This window comes from Piliocolobus tephrosceles, chromosome 11, assembly GCF_002776525.5.
Source record: "Piliocolobus tephrosceles isolate RC106 chromosome 11, ASM277652v3, whole genome shotgun sequence".
NCBI classification, from domain to species: Eukaryota; Metazoa; Chordata; class Mammalia; order Primates; family Cercopithecidae; genus Piliocolobus; species Piliocolobus tephrosceles.
In genome coordinates this window covers 55,528,559-55,553,665 of record NC_045444.1, presented here as the reverse complement: position 1 = coordinate 55,553,665, position 25,107 = coordinate 55,528,559, and the positions used below count along the sequence as shown (strand labels likewise).

The 25,107-nt window shown below is 38.7% G+C and overlaps 1 protein-coding gene across 1 annotated transcript in view; it reads left to right on the top strand.

Annotated features, from left to right (window-relative positions):
* CCDC173 (coiled-coil domain containing 173) overlaps positions 1-24,954 on the top strand; it is a 56,660-nt gene extending 31,706 nt beyond the window's left edge. The window contains exons 5-9 of the mRNA XM_023189703.1: positions 1,550-1,706; positions 16,372-16,511; positions 19,739-19,931; positions 20,935-21,099; positions 24,197-24,954. Coding sequence (XP_023045471.1) covers positions 1,550-1,706; positions 16,372-16,511; positions 19,739-19,931; positions 20,935-21,099; positions 24,197-24,538 — 997 coding nt within the window. The 3' untranslated portion in view covers positions 24,539-24,954. The remainder of the gene's footprint in view (positions 1-1,549; positions 1,707-16,371; positions 16,512-19,738; positions 19,932-20,934; positions 21,100-24,196) is intronic.
* Positions 24,955-25,107: the final 153 nt, after the last annotated feature.

Genomic DNA, 25,107 nt, shown 5'->3' with positions numbered 1-25,107 from the left:
GTGCCTAACGTGCAGGTTTGTTACATATGTATACTTGTGCCATGTTGGTAAATTTTTTTTTTTTTTTAAGTAGAGATGGGGTTTCATTATGTTGGCCAGGCTGGTCTCAAACTCCTGACCTTAGGTGATCGGCCCACCTTGGCCTCCCAAAGTGCTGGGATTACAGCGTGAGCCACCACACCCAGCCTTGGGTTTTGTTTTTTTTTAGGGCAATCATAAACCTGGTTTAGCATTGACCAACAGTGATCTTTTTCTTACCTCCGCCTAAAGAGAGCGACTCTGACTCTAAAGCTTATTATTCTGCACAGATGAATCAAGTAGGAATCTCCTGTCCTGAATTGGCTTAACGGTAACAAAGTAAACTTGTTGGCTCACTTAACTGTATAGTCCTCCATGGCATAGGGGAAGGGAATTTTCCCTTCCCTAAAGCTGAGTGAGGGGGACTCCAGTAAAAAATGTTTTCTTGATTGGGTGCATATGAAAGAAAGGTTGGCTGGGTACATTGGCTCATGCCTGTAATCCCAACACTTTGGGAGGCTGAGGCGGGAGGATTGCTTCAGGCCAGGAGTTTGAGACCAGCCTGGGCAACATAGCAAGACCCCATTTCTATAGAAGAAAATTTATTAAAGAAAGAAAGGTTTATTCCTCAGTCATTCATCTATTTAGGTGGGTTGTCGACCTACCCTGTGCCTACCTTTTCAGGAAAAAGAGAGAGAGGGAGAGGGCAGATAGAGTAGTGAGAAAGCCTGTATATTGTTGATTGGCTAACAAGGATGCATGGATTTTCCATGGGCAAGGAGACAACTTGGACTTGCGCTGTCTCGCCAGTATGCAGAGGTTTGGCTGCCGGAAGAGGGGCCTTTGAGACCTGGAGTCTTTAATAAACTACTTAGAGTGGGAGCTCCTGGTAGCGATGGTGGTAGGGTTTAGGGGTGAGTTGAAGAGATGGAGCTGGAGCTAAATCACTCAGATCAGGGCTCTGCAGTGAGGAGGACCCTCAGGGATCTCTGAGGAACTCACACATAAGTTCGGAAAGACAACCAGGGAGGCTCACCACTCAGAAGAAATTATCAGCTAGTCAGTATTGGCTACAGAAAGAATTACAACACAAGTGGTCAGTTGAGCAAGGAGGCTGTTCTTCCTCTCATTCCATCAAACTGCATTCCTTGAGAGGCTAGGCCCACAGCTTATGTACCATCATCTAGGGCTGAAGTTGGGAAGCACTAGGGATTAGGAACCTTTCTGTAAAATAATGTCACCATTTCTTCTTACTGTCATCCCATTAACTGGTTCTTTCTAAAGGAAAATAACTTACTTGGGTGAATAATGAAATAAATTTTGAGGCAAGGAAAGTATTGCCAATTCTAGGTTAACCAAGACTGGATTAGTTTTAATCACTGCTGTTTGATGTCTGTTCTTTTCCCCCAAAGAAATTCACAAGTTCTTCCTTGCAGCTTCAGTTCATTCCAGGTTGGAACTGAATTCATTTCTTAAAAATATAGCCTATTTTTCTGCTTTGTTCTCAATTATAATTATGTTTTTGTTTTAGAATAAAGGAACATGAGGAAGAAGAAGAAAGAAGGAAAAAGCATGAAGAAAAAGATGCCGAAGAAATAAAGCGACAGAATGCATTATATGAAATTGAAATGAGAAAAAAACTAGAAAAGAAAAGAGAAGAGATGCATGAAAGCAGGAGACGGTTTCTTGTAAGTTGAAAGTGCAAAAGTTCCAAAAAGGTTCAAAGTCAAATGCCCAACTTTTAAAATTGATACATAATATATTTGTACATGTTTATAGAGTACATGTGGTATTTTGATCCATACGTACGTTATGTAATGATCAAATAAGGGAATTTAGGTTATCTGTCACCTTGAACATTTATCATTTCTTTGTGTTGGGAACATTTCAAATCTTCTAGTTATTTTGAAATGTACAATATATTGTTGTTAACTATAGTCCCCCCACTATGCTATCAAACACTAAAACTTATTCCTTATATCTAAAAGTTTGTACATCCCCACTGTGTCTCCACATCCTTACCAGCTTCTGATAGAATAACTGTCATTCTAGTCCCTGCCTCCACTAGATCACTTTTTAGCTCACACATAATGAGTGAGAACATAGTATATTTGTCTTTCTGTGCCTGCAAATGCCTAACTTTTGATATTAAAACAAAAGTGGAGTAGAAAAGGAGTTGCTATTAAGTTGGGTTTCTAAGGGAATGTATACTTTTGGGATAGCTATATTTGCTGTGGTTTTATATGCATGTGCTCTCATGCACGAACAAGAAAGAGAGAAGAGAAAATTATATTTTAAAATAATGAATTTATTTTCTTAAGAGTTGTGAAGAATGAATGGGGTGATTTATGTTTGGGGTCTGTTGTGCCATTAATATGTGTTCCACAAATGTTAATATTTTTGTCGCAGTTCACCACAGGGGCATGTTTGGAGGGTCTCCTAGTCCTAGTGTCACTGCCCTCTACCTCCGGGCCTGGGGCTTTCCCTAGCACTGCTGAGGAGCCGTCTGTGCAGGTCAGCCCCTCAAGGGCAGAGGAGAGGGGCCGAGTGCTTGGAGGTTCAAGAGGAGGATAAATGAATAAGGATAGAATTATGAGCAGTGCCTGAAAATGCCCAGCCTACAGAGTCTGAGAAGGAAATTTATAATTAGGTGAATGTGGTATTGAAAGATGCAAATGGCATCTTGGAGGACTTACAGTCATACAGGGGAGATGACCATGAAATACAAGAGGCAATCCAGCAGCCAGCAGATGAGAAGTTGGAAGAGAAGGCATGGGGTGCATTTGTTCCACTGGGAGGCAAATTAAAGAAATTTTATGAATTGTCTCAGCGGTTAGAAGCAGCATTAAAATGTCTTCAGAGAGCCTTGGCAAGTACCCCATATTCTCCCAGCATCTAGTGCAAAAATAGGCTTTTGCTAAAGAGTTTGCAGAAATTCTTCATTTCACACTCTGGTTTGATGAACTCAGGGTGACAAATCCTGCTATACAGAATGATTTCAGCTATTATAGGAGAACACTGAGTTGTATAAGGATTAATAATGTACCATCAGGCCGAGCACAGTGAGTGGCTCATGCCTATAATCCTAGCACTTTGGAAGGCTAATGCAGGCAGATCTCTTTGAGCTCAGGAGTTCGAGACCAGCCTGGCCAACATGGTGAAACCCTGTCTCTGCAAAAAATGCAAAAATTAGCCAGGCATGGTGATGCATGCCTGTGGTCCCAGCTACTCAGGAAGCTGAGGCTGGAGGATTGCTTGAGCCCGGAAGTGGAGGCTGCAGTGAGTCATGATCATGCCACTGCACTCCAGCCTGGGCAATAGAGCAAGACTCTGTCTCAAAAAAAATATATATATATATATATGTGTGTGTGTGTGTGTGTGTGTGTGTGTGTGTGTATATATCAAATAACCTAATGAGGCATCTTAAAGAACTAGAAAAGCAAGAGCAAACCAAACCCCAAATTGCAAGACACAACCCAAGTGCAAAATTAGTAGAAGAAAATAAATAATAAAGATCAGAGCAGAAATAAATGAAATTGAAGCCAAAAAAAAAACAAAAACAAAAACAAAATAAAACGAAAGATCAATGAAATGAAAAGTTGGTGGTTTTGTTTTGTTTTGTTTTTGAGATGGAGTCTTGCTCTGTCTACCAGGTTGGAGTGCGGTGGTGTGATCTCAGCTCACTGCAACCTCCGCCTCCTGGGTTCAAGCGATTCTTCTGCCTCAGCCTCCTGAGTAGCTGGGATTACAGGCACGTACCATCATGCTCAGCTAATTTTTCTATTTTTTTAGTAGAGACGATTTCACCATGTTGGCCAGGCTGGTCTTGAACTCCTGAGCTTGTGATCTGCTTGCCTAGGCCTCCCAAAGTACCGGGATCACAGGCATGAGCCACCACAAAAAAAATGTTTTTTTTTTTTTTTTTTTAAAAGATAAACAAAATTTACAAACCTCTAGCCAGATTAACTAAGAGAAAAAGAGAAGACCTGAATGAAAAAACTCAGAGATGAAAAATGAGACATTACAGCTGATGCTGCAGAAATTCAAAGGATCATTAGAGGCTACTACGAGCAACTATATGTCAATAAATTGGACAATCAAGAATACATGGGTAAGTTCCTAGACACGTACAACCTACCGATATTGAACCATGAAGATATCCAAAACCTGAACAGACTAATAACAAGGGATGAGATTGAAGCCATAATAAAAAGTCTTCCAGTAAAGAAAAGCCTGGGACCCAATGGCTTCACTGCTATATTCTACCAAACCTCCAAAGAAGGACTAATGCCAATCCTACTCAGACTATTCTGAGAAATAGAGGAGGAATACTTTCACACTTAAAACATACTTTTAAAAGGAATACTTTCACACTCATTCTGTGATGCCAGTATTACCCTGATACCAAAACCAGACAAAGACACATCAAAAAAAGAATACTACAGGCCAGTGTCTCTGATGAATGTTGATACAAAAATCCTCAACAAAATACTAGCAAACTGAATTCAACACTACATTTGTAAGATAATTCATCATGACGAAGTGGGATTTATCCCTGGGATGCAAGGATGGTTCAACATATGGAAATCAATCAATGTGATATATAAACAGAATGAAGGACCAAACCAAATGATCATTTCAATTGATGCTGAAAAAGCATTTGAAAAAATTCAACACTCTTTCATGATAAAAATTCCCACAAAACTGGGGATAGAAGGAACATACTTCAACATAATTAAAGGCATATATGACAGACCCACAGCTAGAACCATACTGAATGGGGAAAATTTGAAAGCCTTTTCTCTATGATCTGGAACACAACAAGGATGTCCAGTGTCACCACTGTTATTCAACAATGTACTGAAAGTCCTAGCTAAAGCAATCAGACAAGAGAGTGAAACAAAAGGCATCCAAAATAGAAAGTAAGAAGTCAAATTATCCCTGTTTGCAGATGACATGATCTTATATTTGGAAGGCCCTAAAGACTGTTCCAAAAATGTATTAGAGCCGGGCGCGGTGGCTCAAGCCTGTAATCCCAGCACTTTGGGAGGCCAAGACGGGCGGATCACGACGTCAGGAGTTCGAGACCATCCTGGCTAACACGGTGAAACCCCGTCTCTACTAAAAAATACAAAAAGCTAGCCGGGCGAGGTGGCTGGCGCCTGTAGTCCCAGCTACTCGGGAGGCTGAGGCAGGAGAATGGCGTAAACCCGGGAGGCGGAGCTTACAGTGAGCTGAGATCCGGCCACTGCACTCCAGCCCGGGCGACAGAGCGAGACTCCGTCTCAAAAAAAAAAAAAAAAAAAATGTATTAGAGCTGATGAGCAAATTCAGTAAAGTTGCAGGACACAAAATCAACTCATAAAAATCAGTAACATTTCTGTATGCCAACAGCAAACAATCTGAAAAAGAAATCAAGAAAGTAATCCCATTTACACAGCTACAAATAAAATAAAATGCCTAGGAATTAATCAAAGAAGTGAAAGATCTCTACCATGAAAACTATAAAACACTGATGCAAGAAATTGAAGAAGACACAAAAAATGGAAAGATATTCCATGTTCGTGGATTGGAAGAATCAATACTATTCAAATGTCCATACTACTGAAAGCAAACTACAGAGTCAGTGCAATCCCTGTCAAAATACCAATGACATTCTTCACAGAAATAGAAAAAAAAACAATCCTAAAGTTTGGATGGAACCACAAAAGACCCAGAATAGCTAAAGCTATCCTGAGCAAAAGAGTGAAACTGGAAGAACCACATTGCCTGACTTCAAATTGTACTACAGAGATATAGTAGCCAAAACACCATGGTACCAGCATGAGAAAAGATACACAGACCAATGGAACAGAATACAGAACCCAGAAATAAATTTACACACCTACAGTGAACTCATTTTCTTATTTTTAAATTTTTGTTTATTTTAAAATTATTTTTGAGATGGAGCTTGCTCTGTTGCCCAGGCTGGAGTGCAGGGGTGTGATCTTGGTTTACTGCAACCTCTGGCTCCCAGGTTCAGGTGATTCTCTTGCCTCAGCCTCCCGAATAGCTGGGATTAAGGCACCCACCACCATGCCTGGCTAATTTTTGTATTTTTCAGTAGAGATGGGGTTTCACCATGTTGGCCATGGCTCATCTCAAAGTCCTACCTCAAGAGATCCACCTGCCTTTGTCTCCCAGAGTGCTGGGAATACAAATGTGAGCAGCCATGCCCAATCCCTACAATGAACTCATTTTCGGCAAAGGTGCCAAGAACATATATAGGGGAAAAGACAGTCTCTTCAGTAAATGGTGCTGGGAAAACTGGATATCCATATGCAAAAGAATGAAACTAGACCCCTATCTCTCACCATACACAAAAATCAAATTAGGCTAGGCACAGTGGCTCACACCTGTAATTCCAGCACTTTGGGGGGCCAAGGCAGGAGGATCACTGGAGGCCAGGAACTTGAGACCAGCCTGGGCAACATAGCAAGACCCCACCTTTCTCTCTCTCTCTCTCTCTCTATATATATATATATATTTGATTAAAAATATATATTTTATATATTTTTAAAATATATATATATTTGATTATATTTGATATATATATATTTGATTAAAAATCAAATCAAAGTGGACTAAAGACTTAAATCTAAGACCTCACACTATGAAACTACTAGAAGAAAACCTTGAAGAAACTCTTTAGGACATTGGACTGGACAAAGATTTCTTGAGTAATACCTTATAAGCACAGGCAACTAAAGCAAAAAGGGACAAACTGGATCATATCAAGTTAAAAAACTTCTGCACAGCAAAGGAAACAAAATAGTGAAGAGACAACCCACAGAATGGGAGACAGTATTTGCAAATTATCCATCTGACAAGAGATTGATAACCAGAATATATAAGGAGCTCAAACAACTCAATAGGAAAAACAAATCTAATAATATGATTTTTAAATGGGCAAAGATCTGAATAGACATTTCTCAAAAGAAGACATACAAATGGCTAAGAGGTTGATATAGTTTGGCTCTGTGTCCCCACCCAAATCTCATGTTGAATTGTAATTCCCAATATTCAGGGAGGGACCTGCTGGGATGTGATTGGATCATGGGGGTGGATTTTCCCCTTGCTGTTCTCATGATAGTAAGTTCTCATGAGATCGGGTTGTTTAAAAGTATGCAGCACTTTTCCCTTTACTCTATCTCCTGCTGCCATGTAAAGATGTGCCTTGCCTCCCCTTTGCCTTCTGCCATGATTGTAAGTTTCCTGAGCCCTCCCCAGCCATGCTTTCTGTACAGCCTGTGGAACTGTGAATCAATTAAACCTCTTTTCTTTATAAATTACCCAGTCTCAGGTAGTTCTTTATAGCAGTGTAAGAATGGACTAATACAGAAAATTGCTACTGGGAGTGGGGCATTGCTATAAAGATACCTGAAAATATGGAAGTGACGTTGGAACTGGGTAAGAGACAGAGGTTGAAGCAGGAGCTCAGAAGAAGACAGGAAGATGAGAGAATGTTTAGAACTTCCTACAGACTTGTTGAATGGTTGTAACCAAAATGCTGATAGTGATGTGGACAGTGAAGTCCAGACTAAGGTGGTATTAGGTGCAGATGAGGAACTTATTGGGAAATGGAGTAAAGGTCACTCTTACTACGCTTTAGTAAAGAGACTAGCAGCCTTGAGCCCCTGCTTTAGAGATCTAGAGCAGGAATGCTTTTTACAGCACCCAAGTCACCCCTTGAGTGCTTTGCTTCTTAGAATTTTTTTCTGCCAGATACCCTAAATCATCTCTCTCAAATTCAAAGTTCCACAAATCTCTAGGGCAGGGGCAAAATGCCACCAGTCTCTTGGCTAAAACATAACAAGAGTCATGTTTGCTCCAGTTCCCAACAAGTTCTTCATCTCCATCTGAGACCACCTCAGCCTGGATCTTATTGTCCATATTCGCTATCAGGTTTTTGGTCAAAGCCATTCAACACGTCTCTAGGAAGTTCCAAACTTTCCCTCATTTTCTTCTCTTCTTCTGAGCCCTGCAAACTGTTCCAACCTCTGCCTGTTACTCAGTTCCAAATTCACTTCCATATTTTCAGGTATCTTTTCAGCAATGCCCCACTCTACTGGTACCAATTTACTGTATTAGTGAATTTTCACACAGCTGATAAAGACATATCCGAGACTGGACAATTTACAAAAGAAAGAGGTTTAATTGGATTTACAGTTCTACATGGCTGGGGAAGCCTTACAATCATGGTGGAAGGCAAGGAGGAGCAAGTTATGTCTTACATGGATGGCAGCACGCAAAGAGAGAGAGCTTGTGTGGGAGAACTCCTCTTTATAAAACCTTCAGATCTCATGATACTTATTCATTATCATGAGAACAGTATGGAGGAAACTGCCCCTGTGATTCAATTATCTCTCACTGGATCTCTCCCACAACATGTGGGAATTAGGGAAGTACAATTCAAGAGAAGATTTGGGTGGGGACACAGAGTCAAACCATGTCAGCCACTGTCCTACAGACCCCAGAATGGTAGATCCATTGACATCTTGCACCGTGAGCCTGGAAAAGCCTCAGGCACTCAACACCAGTCCATGAAAGCAGCTGTACCCTGCAGAGACACAGGGGTGGAACTGCCCAAGGCCATGGGAGCCCACCCCTTGCATCAACATGCCCTGGATATGAGACATGGAGTCAAAGAAGATTATTTAGGAACTTTAAGATTTAATAACTGCCAATGACCATACTGCCCAAGGTAATTTATAGATTCAATGCCATCCCCATCAAGTTACCAATGACTTTCTTCACAGAATTGGAAAAAACGACTTTAAAGTTCATATGGAAGCAAAAAAGAGCTTGCATTGCCAAGACAATCCTAAGCCAAAAGAACAAAGCTGGAGGCATCATACTACCTCACTTCAAACTACACTACAAGGCTACAGTAACCAAAACAGCATAGTACTGGTACCAAAACAGAGATACAGACCAATGGAACAGAACAGAGCCCTCAGAAATAATACCACACATCTACAACCATCTGATCTTTGACAAACCTGACAAAAACAAGAAATGGGGAAAGGATTCCCTATTTAATAAATGGTGCTGGGAAAACTGGCTAGCCATATGTAGAAAGCTGAAACTGGATCCCTTCCTTACACCTTATACAAAAATTAATTCAAGATGGATTAAAGACTTAAATGTTAGACCTAAAACTATACAAACCCTAGAAGAAAACCTAGGCAATACCATTCAGGACATACGCATGAGCAAGGACTTCATGACTAAAACACCAAAAGCAATGGCAACAAAAGCCAAAATTGACAAATGGGATGTAATTAAACTAAAGAGCTTCTGCACAGCAAAAGAAACTATCATCAGAGTGAACAGGCAACCTACAGAATGGGAGAAAATTTTTACAATCTACCCATCTGACAAAGGGCTAATATCTAGAATCTAAAAAGAACTTAAACAAATTTACAAGAAAAAAAATCAAACAACCCCATCAAAAAGTGGGAAAAGGATATGAACAGACATTTCTCAAAAGAAGACATTTATGCAGCCAACAGACACATGAAAAAATGCTCATCATCACTGGCCATCAGAGAAATGCAAATCGAAACCACAATGAGATACCATCTCACACCAGTTAGAATGGCGATCATTAAAAAATCAGGAAACAACAGGTGCTGGAGATGATGTGAAGAAATAGGAATGCTTTTACACTGTTGGTGGGACTGTAAACTAGTTCAACCATTGTAGAAGACAGTGTGGCGATTCCTCAAGGATCTAGGACTAGAAATACCATTTGACCCAGCCATCCCATTACTGGGCATATACCCAAAGGCTTATAAATCATGCAGCTATAAAGACACATGCACACATATGTTTATTGCGGCACTACTCACAATAGTAAAGACTTGGCACCAACCCAAATGTCCATCAGTGACAGACTGGATTAAGAAAATGTGGCACATATACACCATGGAATACTATGCAGCCATAAAAAAGGATGAGTTTGCGTCCTTTGTAGGGACATGGATGCAGCTGGAAACCATCATTCTTAGCAAATTATCACAAGAAGAGAAAACCAAACACCGCATGTTCTCACTCATAGGTGGGAACTGAACAATGAGCTCACTTGGACTCGGGAAGGGGGACATCACACACTGGGGCCTATCATGGGGAGGGGGGAGGGGGGAGGGATTGCATTGGGGAGTTATACCTGATATAAATGATGAATTGATGGGTGCTGACGAGTTGATGGGTGCAGCACACCAACATGGCACATGTATACATATGTAACCTGCACGTTATGCACATGTACCCTAGAACTTAAAGTATAATTAAAAAAAAAAAAAAGATTTAATAACTGCCCTGCTGGGTTTTGGACTTGTATGCGGCCTGTAGCTCCTTTGTTTTGGCCAATTTCTCCATTTTGGAACAGGAGCATTTACCCAATGCCTGTATCCCAATTGTATCTTGAAATTAACTAGCTTGTTTTTTATTTTATGGCCTCATAGGTGGGAGAGACTTGCTAGTCTCAGATGAGACTTTGGACTTGAACTTTTGAGCTAATGCTGGAATGAGTGGAAACTTTTGGGGACTGTTGGGAAGGCATAATTGGTTTTGAAATATGAGAAGGACATGAGATTTGGGAGAGGTTAACAGCAGAATGATATGGTTTGGTTCTGTGTCACCACCCAAATCCCTCGTTGAATTATGATCCCAAATGTTGGAGGTGAGTCCTGATGGGAAGTGATTAGATCACGGGGAGTGGTTTCTAATGGTTTAACACCATCCTCCTAGTGCTGTCTTGTGAGTGAATTCTTATGAGATTTGATTGTTTAAAAGTGTGTAGCACTTCCTCCTTCACACTGTCTCTGTCTTGCCATCATGTGAAGACTGGCTTACTCCTCTTTGCCTTATGCCATGATTGTTGTTTCCTGAGGTCTCCCGGCCATGATTCCTGTATAATCTGTGGAACTGTGAGCCTATTAAACCTCTTTTCTTCATAAATACCCAGTTTCAGGTAGTTCTTTATAGTAATTTGAGAATGGACTAATATAGTAGGTATCATAAGACTCTATGATTAAGTATATTCAGTGGGAGCATTTGCCAAAACTTTCAAACTTGATGTGAAAGGTTGTATCAAAGTTCTTTTTTTTTTAAAGCCTAATCTGGTAGACAAAGGTAACATATCTTCCTGATTTTTTATTTATTTTATTTTTTGAGATAGGGTCTTGCTCTGTTGCCCAGGCTGGAGTGCAGTGGCACGATCACAGCTCACTGAAGCCTTGACTTCCCAGGCTTAAGTGATTCTCCCACCTTAGCATTCTGAGTAGATGGGACTAGTCATACACCACTATGCCTGGTTACTTTTTTAAATTTTTTTATAGAGATGGGGTGTTTCCTAGGCTGGTCTCCAACTCCTGAGCTTAAGCGGTCCTCCTGCCTTGGCCTCCCATGGTTCTGGGATTATTGATGTGAGCTACCACAACTGGCCTGTATTGAAGTTCTTAAGGACCAGCCTCCTAATAGTGTGGGATATCTTCTGAATGCTCTCTGGTACACAATAAAACATTTGAATGATCAGACTAACTCCAAGCAAATTAAATCCATGCTGCAATAACAGTTCAGGAATAAGCACCTGTTGTAGACAGAAGACAGTATTCTGCACTGACTGAGAATACAATTTTTTAGTGATTGCAATTACCATGTCATTTTTCTTGCTTTTATGTCTTCCTCTGTTCCTCTTCCCTCCTTTAAGATCATGTTCACATTCTTAAGACTTCTTTTCTATGCCCAAATTAGTAAAATTATACTCTAAAGAGATATTGTCCTTTCAAACAGGTCACCTACAGCAACTAATTATTGGGATCTCTACTGAGAAAAATTCTGTGACTTTTAACTAAATATTTTCAAATGTGAATTTTGGGGGAGACTAATATTTATTTGCTTCTCCTACATGGCAAAACTGCCAGTTCTGCTATTTGAAAACCCCCAATGACTTTATTTTCTACCATCACTTTTTTCATGTGCTGCCAAAATGAAAATGTTTAAATTAAGAGTGTTGTACAAATGGTAGCCAACACAAACTTTTTTTTTTAAATTTGTAAGAGTTTAAAGTTTTAATTTTACATTTTGACCTTTGTTGTAAGGGTGTATGTTGTGTGTTTAACCTTTGTTAACATTAAAAACTGTGATGTGTGTGTAGAATATTACTTTCTAGGGCTAAATCTCTGATTTCCTGAATCTTAACATCTGTTTCTTGATTTACTCCCTCAAATTGCTAAAATACATCTTGGAGTAGCTTCCTTAAGAAAGGGTGTATGAGAGGTAAAATGTTTTAATTATCTGAAAAGTTTATTTTATTTTTTAATCATTTTTATTTATTTTATTATTTTTTAAGGACCAGTATGATAGTATGAAAAGCTTATCTTTTAAAGTCATGCATGATTTATAGTTTGATTGGTTATAGAATTCTGGGTTCAGAATTCAGAATTTTGTATTCACTGTTTTATATTCCTTTGGCATCCAGTATTGCTATTGAAAAGTATGATGCCATTGATGATCTTCATCTGACATATATAATTATTTTAACTTTTCTTTCTTTCTTTTTTCTTTTCTTTCTTTCTTTTTTTTTTTTTTTTTGAGACAGTTTCACCCTGCCTCCCTGGCTGGAGTGCAGTGGCATGATCTTGGCTCACTGCTGCAACCTCCGCCTCCTGGGCTTAAGCACTTCTTGTGCCTCAGCCTCACGAGTAGCTGGGATTACAGGCATGTGCCACATACCTGGCTAATTTTTGTACTTTTAGTAGAGACAGGGTTTCGCCATGTTGGCTAGGCTGGTCTCGAACTCTTGGCCTCAAGTGATCTGTCCGCCTTGACTTCCTGAAGTGCTGTGATTACAAGGGTGAGCCACTACGCCTGGCCATTTTGTTTTTGTTCTTTTTCTTCTTTCTGTCTTTCTGAATGGTTTTAGGGTCCTGTCTTTATCTCTTGTGCTCCAAAATTTTACAGTGATGTGCCTTGAATTATGTGCCTTCATTCATTTTTCTGGGCATTCAGTTGATGCTTTTATTCTGTAAACTCATATTTCTTTCATCCTGAGAACTTTTATTGTTTTATTTCTTAGATAATTTTGTCCCCTTCCATTTTATCTTTCTGTTCTAGAATCCCTCTGATAGACATTGGATTTTTTGAAATATTGCTGTAATTTCTAAGAATCTTTTCTCATTAGTTAAGATAAGGCTTAAATGCATATGATAGAAAACTGCAAATAATATACAGGTTTAAAGTGCAGGGGTGTGTGGTAACGGCAGCTATAGAGTTAACAGGGACTAAGACACCACCTTCTCTTTTTTTTACTCTGTTACTTTTTTTTTTTTTTTTTTTTTTTTTTTTTTGAGATGGAGTCTTATTCTGTCACCCAGGCTGAAGTACAGTGGCATGATCTCAGCAGCTCACTGCAACCTCTGCCTCCCAGGTTCAAGCAATTCTTCCTGCTTCAGCCTCCCAAGTAGCTGGGATTACAGGCACCCACCACCATACCCCACTAATTTCTGTATTTTTAGTAGAGATCGGTTTTCACCATGTTGGCCAGGCTGGTCTTGAACTCCTGACCTCAGGTGATCCGCCTGCCTTGGCCTCCCAAAGTGCTGAGATTACAGGTGTGAGCCACCACACCCAGTCTACTCTGTTATTCTTTGTACATAGATGGCATCTGTCTTCAAGTTTGCCTAATGGCACTGAATAGCTGCTGGAGTTTCAGCCCTCATGTCCACATTCTGGATAGCAAGAAGGAAGAAAGGATAAACGCAAAAAGGGAGTACTCTATTTCCTATCTCCTTCTCCTCATCCTCCTCCTTTACCTCCTCCTCTTTCTTCTTCTTCCTTCTTCCTCCTTTTCTTTTCTTCTTCTTCTTTTCTCCTTCTCCTCCTCCTTCTCCTTCTTCCTCTTCCTTTTCCTCTTTTTGAGACAGGGTCTCACTCTGTCTCCCAGGCTGGAGTGCAGTGGCACAATGTTGGCTCACTGCAGCCTTGACCTCCTGGGCTTAAGTGATCCTCCCACCTCATCCTGCCTGGTAGCTGGGACTGCAGGCATGTGCTGCCATACCTGTCTAATTTTTTTGGTCTTTTTTATACAGATGGGTTCTGGCACGTTGCCCAGGCTGTTCTCCTTTTAAGGAATTTTCCAAGAAGTCCCACTTGACAGTTTCCCCTGAATCTCATTGATCATAATTTTGTTACATCTGGCTGAAAAGAAAGCTGGACGTATAGTCTTTTAGCTGAGTATATTTCTACCCTGAATAAAATCTGGGTCCTGCTGCTAATGAAGCACAGAAGAAATAATCTTTGGTAGGCAACTAATTGTTTCTGCCATTTTCTTTTTGTTCTACTGAGTTTCAACTGTGTATTCTAAGTCTTCTGTTGATTTTTTAAATTTTAGCTATGAAAATTTTAATTCCTAAGATTTTTACTTGAAATGTTGTTGTTTTCATTAAAATCTAATTCTTGGATAATGGGTGGAATACTTTTTATGTCTCCAAGTAGGCTTGGAGTAGCACAGACCTAGTTTTTAATGCTAACTCTGCCATTTACTGGCTATATGACCTTGAGCTTAAGCTTTCAATATTGAAAAATGAGAATTAACTTTGTGTTAATCAACTCTATATTTTTTCATATTATAAAAAGTCTTTGTGAACATTAGAATAAACTTGGAGAAAACAGCAAAATAAAACTTGTAAGGAATTATCCAAAACAATCACTTTTAACAGTTTGCTGTTTGCTTTAGTTTTCATGTTGATCATATTGACCAATATATCTCCTAACCAGATTATAGGCTTTTAAAATTAACCCATAAAATAGGAGATTAGTTAAGAGTGCTGGGCACATAGTAGACCCTGAGGTATAAATATATTGGAGGATTAACAACTTTTACTTTGGTTTCTATTTATATAATAACAGAATATGCCAGGCACGGTGGCTTGTGCCTGTAGCCCCAGCTACTCTGGAGGCTGAGGTGGGAGTTTCCCTTGAGCCCCAGAGTTCAAGGCTTTCATGAGCTATGATCGTGCCACTGCCCCTTGGGCAACAGACACCCTGTCTAAATAACAGAATATACTAATATATCTATATATTCAGGCTATTGTGCTCAATGCCATCTGTTTTTATGATGGCTAACTCAGGCGGAGCTCATAGAACATATGCTAATATGAATAGATTTTTACTTTTTGTGTAAATACTAGTGACCTACTTTAAAAATTTGTTAGAATACATATCTGTATTTTCATATATGTATGCAAAAGCAAAGTCTGGACAAGAAACTAGCAATAGTGATTTGAGTCTGGAGGGAGGATTAGGAAGAGACATAGTGGATGGACTGGAAGGACGCTCGCTACACTGTGTATGTAAAAAGCATTTTTGGTTTTTGAACCATATGACTATTCAAACATTAAATGAACTTTATATATATATTTGGTGTATCTTTTCTTATTATACAATTTTTTTTTTTTTTTTTTTTTTTTTTTTTTTTTTTTGAGACGGAGTCTTGCTCTGCCGCCCAGGCTGGAGTGAGTGGCCGGATCTCAACTCACTGCAAGCTCCGCCTCCCGGGTTCACGCCATTCTCCTGCCTCAGCCTCCCGAGTAGCTGGGACTACAGGCGCCCGCCTCATCGCCCGGCTAGTTTTTTTGTATTTTTTAGTAGAGACGGGGTTTCACCGTATTAGCCAGGATGGTCTCGATCTCCTGACCTCGTGATCCACCCGTCTCGGCCTCCCAAAGTGCTGGGATTACAGGCTTGAGCCACCGCGCCCAGCCACAATTATTTTTAATTGCAAACTTTAAAGACATGAAATATTTGAAGAGAAATACAGAAAAGCATTAATAAGATATAAAAGTTACCTATTATCTCATACCCCAGAGGTAACTACTGTTAACATTTGACACATTTCTTCCAGTCATTTATACATTATAAAGTTGTACTTACATGTATTTGTGAAATTGGAATATACTATGTAATGTTACATATTCTGCTTTCCCCCACCTACATATTGATTATATTATTTGAATCACATCTCATGTAACTGAGAGTATGATTTAACTATATTCTCCATGATTATTCTCTATGATTGAATATTTAGAGGTTGTTTCCACTTTTTGGCTATTATAAGTAACTTTGAGATAAAGTGCATGGCACATAAACCTTTATGCACTTCTCTGATCATCTCTTTGGGATAAAATTTCCAGGAGAGGAATAAGTGGGTCAGAAGCTGTGACCATTTGACAGGTTCTTGTTAGCTGTTGATATGTTGAAAGATATTTTTCTTTGTGATAAGTTAATACATACAGTTTTTCCCCCAAGGAACATATGCAGGATAAACATATTATCAAAGCTGTAGAACAGCAGCAGCAAGAGGAAGAAGATGAAAAGATTAGAAAATTTATCAAAGCAAAAAAGTGTCTTATGCAAATGGGGAAAGAAAAAGAAGCTGAAACACACAGGTAGGCTTTAATAATGTGTATAATAAAGTACTATCTGAAATTATTGATTTTATGATTATTATGACAGTAGTCTTTAGGAACAGAGGTCTTATTTTATATATGACTAGAGCATTCAGTGATTTGATTTCAGTTTGGGATGTGGGTGTGAGGACATCATCTTGTAGATGGTCAGAAATGCTGATCTGCTGTCCCAGAGGAGTATGAGCTGCATGGCTTTGTGAGCCATTGGTATATAAGTGGCAGTTGGAGTTGTGGATACAGATGAGCTCACCTAGGGTGGGTAGGTAAGAAATGAAGGTGGCATAGTCCCTAGGGAACTCCATTTAAAAGTCAAATGGAAAAAGAAGATAATGTGAAGACCAATGAATAGTTTCCAGAGATTGGAGAAAAACCAGGGAAACATCAGGGAGAAGAGTCTCAGTGAGAAGGGAGCGGTCATCAGTGTTAGGTCAGTAATGGGATTAAGTATAATTTTTAAAATGAAGTATTCATCCGATTTAGAGGACATTGCTTATATTAGTGATCAGTTTGGTATGGGGTGTAGAGATAAGAGTAGGAGGCCAGATTGCAGTATAGGGGGTTTCTGTCTAAATCATGCTTTCCCCTTGTGCAGAATCCTCTGATGGCTTCACAACTCACTTAGTCTTTACAATGGCCCATACGGCTCTCCACCTACCCAAATTTCCATCTTCCCAGCTCATCCCTTCCAGCCTTATCCCTCAGACCTCTTCTCTTACTATTCTCTCCTCTCCTTCTTCTCACCTGTACTGGACTTGCCTCTGCCTGCTCTAGGAATGCTCACCTCCAGAGAGCATGTAACTTGCTTTCTTAACTCTTTCAGATCTGTACTTAAATATTACCTTGTCACTGAGGCTTTCTCTGACTACCTTATTTAAAATTATACCCCCTCCCCAATTGCTTGTCACTTTACCTGCTTTCCCCATCCTCGTTGCTTGATATATAGCACTATATATATTTTTAAATTATTTATTTTGTTTACTGTCCCTCTCCTCCAGCAATCATGAAAGCCCCATGAGGACACAGACTTTTATTTTTATTAAAACTTTTTTTTTAGAGATGAGGTCTTGCTGTGTTGCCCAGGGTGGAGGACAATGACTATTCACAGGTGTGATCACAGTGCCCTGTAGCCTCAACCTCATAGCCTCAAGGGATCCTTCTATCTTAGCCTCTTGAGTAGCTGGGATTAAAGGTGTGCACTACCATGCCCAACTTCTAATGTTTTTGTTCACTGTTAGGTCTGTCCCCAGCACCTGGAATAGTGTCAGGAGCATAGTAAGCAATCAATAAAACTGTTTAAAATACTGTTTTTTGGAATTCTACCTGAAATGTCACCTTTTCTCTGAAGGCTTTCTTTTTTTCTCCTTTGTCCATATCATTTTCTAGCTTTCTCATGGCATTTATTACCCTTTGTCTTGGATAGTTATAAAGACATTTGCATAAATGTCTTTTCTCCACTTTAAATTGTAATTTCCTTGGAGTATGCACTGTATCCTTTCTCATCATTTCTCACATGCTGCTTTGCCAATTCACTCAGTAAGTGAATTTGTCACAACAAAATTATTTTTTATACAATTTCATAAATAAAAATGCCCCAATTTATTTAACAAAATGTATTTATTCTTATGATGTACCAGGCACATGCTTTGCTCTTCACTAGAGAGAGGACCCATTCAATTTCTGACCTGAGGAATCTCATAGTGAATTTGAGTGGCCAAAGTAGGAGGATTGCTTGAGGCCAGAAAGTTGAGACCAGCCTGGCCAGCATAGCAAGATCCTGTCTCTTAAAAAAAAAAAAAAGGAACCTTAAAGTGTAAAGGGAGAAATTTAAACAGATCAAGTCAAAAAAGTGCTGTGAATAAATTCCAGACAGAGTATTGTGAGGGGATGGATATTTAGGATTTTGATAACTTTAATTATTAGATTATTTCCTTGATTTTATTTAAATAAAGGCCTTTTATAGCCTCAGCCTCCAATGATAGAGTAAGCAGGGTAGTCTGATAAAATATTGAAATATTTTCTGTGGCCAGGTGCAGTGGCTCACTCCTGTAATCCCAGCACTTTGGTAGGCTGAGGCAGGTGGATCACTTGAGGTCAAGAGTTCAAGACCGGCCTGGGCACATGGTGAAACCCCCTCTCTACTAAAAATATAAAAACTAGCTGGGCTGAGGCAGGAGAATTGCTTGAGCCCAGGAGGCGGAGGTTGCAGTGAGCTGAGATTGTGCTACTGCACTCCAGCCTGGGTGACAGTGAGACTCTATCTCAAAAAAAATTTTTTTTCTTTAATTTTTTTTTAATAGAGTCTCACTCTGTCACTCAGGCTGGAATACAGTGGTACACAGTTCACTGCTACCTTGAACCCCTGGGCTCTGGCAGTCCTCCTGCCTCAGCCTCCTGAGTAGCTGGGACTACAGGTCCGTGCCACTGCGCTTGGCTAAGACTTTTTTTATTTTTATTTTTATTTTTATTTTTTATTTTGAGACAGAGTCTCGCTCTGTCGCCCAGGCTGGAGTGCAGTGGTGTGATCTCAGTTCACTGCAACCTACACCTCCTGGGTTCAAGCGATTCTTCTGCCTCAGCCCCCTGAGTAGCTGGGATTACAGGCGTGTGCCACCACGCCTGGCTAATCTTAGTATTTTTAGTAGAGACAGGGTTTCACCATGTTGGTCAGGCTGGTCTCGAACTCCTGACCTCATGATCCACTCGCCTCGGCCTCCCAAGGTGCTGGGATTACAGGCGTGAGCCACCGTGCCCAAAAAATTTGTCTGTAGAAATGGGGTCTTGCCATCTTGCCCAGGCTGGTCTCTTTAATTCCTGGGCTCTAGCGATCCTCCCACCTCAGCCTCCCAAAGTGTTGGGATTATAGGCATGAGCTACCACACCTGGCCTAAAATATTTTTCAATGTAGATAATTTTAAGATCTTATTTCTTACACACACACACACACACACACACACACAGAGAGAGAGAGAGAAAGAGAGAGAGAGAGATGTATTATACATATTAATCTCTTTGGATTTTAGAATATATGTTACTTTATAGTTAAAAAATAATTTCCACTTAAAATAATCAATGTATGTAAGGAGCAATGGGGCTCCTGTTAGTTTTGTAAGAGACTACAAGTTATCTCAGACTCCCTAATTAAGTTATGTTGGCTCCACTGGACATCTGTTCATGAAGATTTGACAAGTATGGTTATTTTGTTACAGGCTTATGGAGAAACGAAGAGAAAGAATACATAACTTCCTGAGTGAACTATTGAAAGAGAAACTTGACAATGAAGATATGATTATTGCTAGAGATATTGCAGAAGCTGAGGCTGAATGGGAAAAAAGAGAAAGAGAAAAAGATGAAAAAAACAAAGCAGAACTAAAAACAATTGCAGAATATAGAGCCATTGTGGTAAACAATTCAATTGTGAAAATAAAAATAGAAAGACAAAGTTAGGACCTTTGCACTGTGTTTCCCATCCCATCCGCCTCTCTAACCAAAAGCTAGCCAAGATATTAAAAACAATATATTAATTATCCTCCTGTATTTTTGAAATTGGACAATGTTTACTTCCTAACAAAGATGACATGACAGTTACAAATGAGATATTTATAGATGCAAAGTAATAATCTCTTCTGTTTCAGAACCATCTGAAACGCAAAGGTTATTTATATGGTATACTTTTCATTTGTATGTTTTAAAGACAAACCATGTAAATATTATGCATTTGTTTAATATTTCAAAACTTATATCTTACATGACTGTCATAACATTTAATTTGGATAGCTGATAGTTTATACACATAGGAGCAATTTTTTTTTTTGAGACGGAGTTTCACTCTTGTTGCCCAGGCTGGAGTGCAGTGGCGCAATCTTGGCTCACCGTAACCTCCGCCTTCCGGGTTCAAGCAATTTTCCTGCCTCAGTCTCCAGAGTAGTAGGGATTACAGGCATGCACCATCATGCCTGGCTAATTTTGTATTTTTAGTAGAGAGAGGGTTTCTTCATGTTGGTCAGGCTGGTCTTAAACTCCCGACCTCCCAAGGTGATCTGCCCACCTTGGCCTCCCAAAGTGCTGGGATTACAGGCGTGAGCCACCACGCATTGCTGGAGCAATTAATTTTTTACTTACGTATTTCCCTTCCTTGAGAAGATCTTTTTTCTTTTCCTGTATTTTATTTTTCAAGCCAATAAACATTGTCCTGTATCACTTGGGTGTTTTCTGATATTCAGGAAATAGAACAAAACCAAAGTAAACTGGCCTCATGGGAACCACCCAGGTGCATGCACTTTTCTGCTCCTGTATTGCTCCTGGCTGACTCTCCTCTGCTTCAAATCTCTGACTCTGTGCCTTTTCAGACAGGACTGGTTGCTATAACTGGTTTTAATTTGTTTCCTTTGCCTTAAACGTCTAGATGAAAAATAAAGAGGAAGAAGAAAGACAAAGAAAAATAGAGGCTAAAGAACAATTGCTGGCTGTCATGAAAGCGGATCAAATTTTCTGGGAACATGAAAAGGAGAAAAAATACAAAGCTGATAAAGAACACCGAGAGGTTCAAGATGCCCATATTCAGCAAATGGTAATTATTCCTGAATGTTTATACTTACGTTAGCAATAAGTATATAATACAGAATTCATGCTAGTTTTCTATCTCCCAAGCAGTTTCTTTTGTCAGATAAGAAAAAAATGGTCATTATGGTTATGGCTCAATAAAATATATTAAAAATATAGGGTTTCTGTTTTTATCTCCAGTGAAGTTCCCATATGAGTTTTATCTTTTAAATGAATATTTATCCTTCTTTAGTGTCTATTATACTTTAGTAAATATTAAAGAAAATACAAATGCATGTGGCAGGCCATAATGCTCATCTTCTTTGTTTTACTTTTTTCCCATATCTCAAAGAGTATGTTGATTGGGATCTCATAGGTTTCAGATTTGAGGTGAATGGAGATATCAGATTTTAGAAGATATGTAGAGGACCTAGCATCCAATCATTTGCAACTAAAACTTATTTTTGAAATGGCTGTACCATTTTCCATTCCTACCAGCAATGTATGCGAGCACAACTTACTCCACATACTCATCAACACTTGATATTGTCATCCCCTAATTTTAACTATTCTAGTATAGTGATATCTTATGGCCTTATTTTACATTTCTCTAATGACCAAAGATAATGGACATCTTTTCACATCCTTGCTAGCCATCTGTATACCTTCTTTTATGAAGTGTCTATTTAAGAGTGTTGCCAATTTTCAGTTGGGTTTTCTTAGTGCTGAGTTTTTTAAAATTGATTTTTATTGTGGTAAAATATAACATAAAAAAGTACCATTTTAAGCATGGTTAAGTGTACGGTTCAGAGGCATTGAGTACATTCACATTGACCATTGCCACTCTACATCTCCAGAGTTTTTCATCATCCTGTACTAAAACTCTGTACACGTTAAACAGTAACTCCCCATCCCCTCTTTTCTCCAGTCTGGGTAACCTCTGTTCTATTTTCTATCTCAATGAATTTGATTATTCTAGGTATCTCATAAATGGAATCAGACAATATTTGTCCTTTTCTGTTTTTTTTTCTTTTTTTTTTTTTTTTTTTTGAGACAGAGTTTTGCTCCATTGCCCAGGCTGGAGTGCAGTGGCGTGATCTCGGCTCACTGCAACCTCTGCCTCCAGGGTTCAAGCAATTCTCCTATCTCAGTCTCTCAAGTAGCTGGGATTACAGGTGCCCACCACTACGCCAGGCTAATTTTTGTATTTTTAGTAGAGACAGGGTTCCATCATGTTGGCCAGGCTGGTCTCAAACTCCTGACTTCAAGTGCCCACCTTGGCCTCCCAAAGTGCTAGGACTCCAAGTGTGAGCCACTGTGCCCGGCCTCCATTTTTGAATTGGATTTTTTGCTGTTGGGTTTTAGAGGTTTTGAAAATATTCTGTATATTAATCTCTTATCAGATACACGATTTGCAAATGTTTTCTCCCATCCCATGAGTTACCTTTTCACTCTGTTGATAATATCTTTGAGATATAAAAGTTTTTAATTTTTGGCCGGGTGCCAAAATAGTTTGTTTCAATCCAGTCAAATGAGATCAGTATTTGGAATCCTTCTGATTTACTTGTTGAAGTCTTTAAGAAGTTTTCTTTATCAAATACTTGGTTCCTCTTAGGTACAATTTTTATAAATACTTGATTTTTTTGGCCTTATTTTCCAGTTTTCAGGATAGTTAATTAGCTATTATCTTCCAAATGTACTTGGAAAGTACTTTTACCTTCATCTATTAGCATTTTTAGGATTTTAAACTTAATTTTTTGGAACTTTTTCTTTATAAACTTATATTTATGCTTAATGCATATCAAATGTGAGGTACCAATCATATGTTCCATCATAGTAATTCTTTCCTTCCATTGTCACTTCCTTTCTGTGCTTCAAATGGTTCTTTGTTTCCTCAATATTTTTCTATATTTACTAAACTAACTTATCCAAATTGCTGCTTATTAAGTTCCCAAATATTAGCATTTTACCTTTGATGAGAGATAGATTTTGGCCTTTTTTTGACCTTTTCTCCAATCTTATTGTCATTTTCTACGTTTTAAAACTCTGGTATTTTATCCCCAATTTCACAAATAGTATGTAAACTGAATTTTGAATTGCAGCACCCAATAATGAAAAATTTGATATTTCACATTAATATGGTTGCTCTGTTCCATCAAAAATTTAAATTTATGGTAGATATCAGGTTTGGGCTACTGTTTTATGCCAACATTTTGGATTTTGCGAAATATTTTTATGAATATTAAATATATTCCTAAGTAGACATTGTTACTTTAAAAAATAAACTCGACATTTCTTAAAGTGCCACAGAGAATACAAATGAAAAGTTGCCAACCAGAGCATCACAGAAAAGCCATAAAAAGAATCCTATCCAATGTAAATTAATATAAACAATTAAAAGACAAAATTTGTATAAAATATTGGTAAACTGGCTTTTGGCAAATTGCCTACTTATTCCACTCAGTGCCCTCTCAACCTACATTGATAAATGTCACTCATTTTTTATTGTTCTAGTTTAAAATTTTTGGGACATAGATAATGTAAATGGTTTTAGTCCAGATATTCACTGCTGATTTAATCTTATGTGGCTGGGAACATGGTATATTGGGCTGACCCAGCGGAGTAGAGTTGAGTAAATTCCTCCAGAATAGTGGATGGTTAGAGACAATGGTGGCTGTGCATTCTAAACCACCAAAGTTCACATCTTGTAAGTGGTTGAAACAGGATTCTAAGCTCTGTTCCCTGAGTTTTATCTAAATTTCATGTTTTGCTATGTCACTGTGTTATTTGCAAATGTATCATATTAGGCTATTAATAAAGGTTTCATTGAGCCAGTACTTTGAGCATGATAGGAAAGTTTCTGAAATACATGATAGTATATAGTTGTTAAATCAGAACTTGTAAAATATCAATGAGTTTAGAAAATTATACCTACATTTTCAAATGCTACCTATGCATGATAGGAAAGTTTCTGAAATAAATGGTAGTACATAGTTGTTAAATCAGAACTTGTAAAATATCAATGAGTTTAGAAAATTATACCTACATTTTCAAATGCTACCTATATTTAGAAAGTTCATGTTCTTAACCAATATTAAGTTATATTTCCTTTCTTTCCCAAATAGGCCAAAAATAAGTTTAATGCAAAGCAAGCAAAACAAGCAGAATTAGATTATTGCAAACTTACTGAAGCTCTTGTGGCTGAAAAGGAGAAAGAATTTCAGGACTATGCCAGAGAGGTAATTGAACTTGAGTCGGAAACAACAAATAAATATATTTACCCTCTTGTAAAAGCTGTAAAGGAAGGACCTGGAGGTGGCCATGGACCAGTGCTTGTGGACAGAGGTGGATTAAGACCCAGCTATCAGGCCAATGATATTACTGGAGTCCAGCTCCCTTTTTATAACTCTCAGGGACCAAAATATAATTTTCAGAAGTCAAAGAGGAGGTTAGGTTTTACATGGTAGAAAAAAATTATTTATTTTTAACATTGAGAAGACGAAGTTGTAGCATATATGAGCTTCAAATGTAAATGGATTTATGTTAATAAAGCTGTTCTTCATCTAAGTACAATTATGTCTGATTTAATTGTTTTATTTCTTTTGGGTATATATAAAACCCCAATTTTGAGATTCCTTTTAACTGTGGTAAAATACACAAGTAAAATTTACTTTTTAAATGTACATTCAGTGGTATTAAGTACATTCAAAATATTGTGTAGCCATGACCATTGTATAGTTTCAGAATTTTTCAGTGCTCTGACTGGAAACCCCATACCCATTCATTAAGCAGTCACTCCCCATTCCCCTTCCCCACAGCCCCTGGTAACTGTTTATATGCTTTGCCTATACTTGGTATTTTGAATAAACAGAATCATACCGTGGCCTTTTGTGTCTGGTTTATTCACTTAGCATATTTTCTTTCTTTTTTTTTTTTTTTTTTTTTTTTTGTTGAGACGGAGTCTCGCTCTATCACCCAGGCTGGAGTGCAGTGGCCGGATCTCAGCTCACTGCAAGCTCCGCCTCCCGGGTTCCCG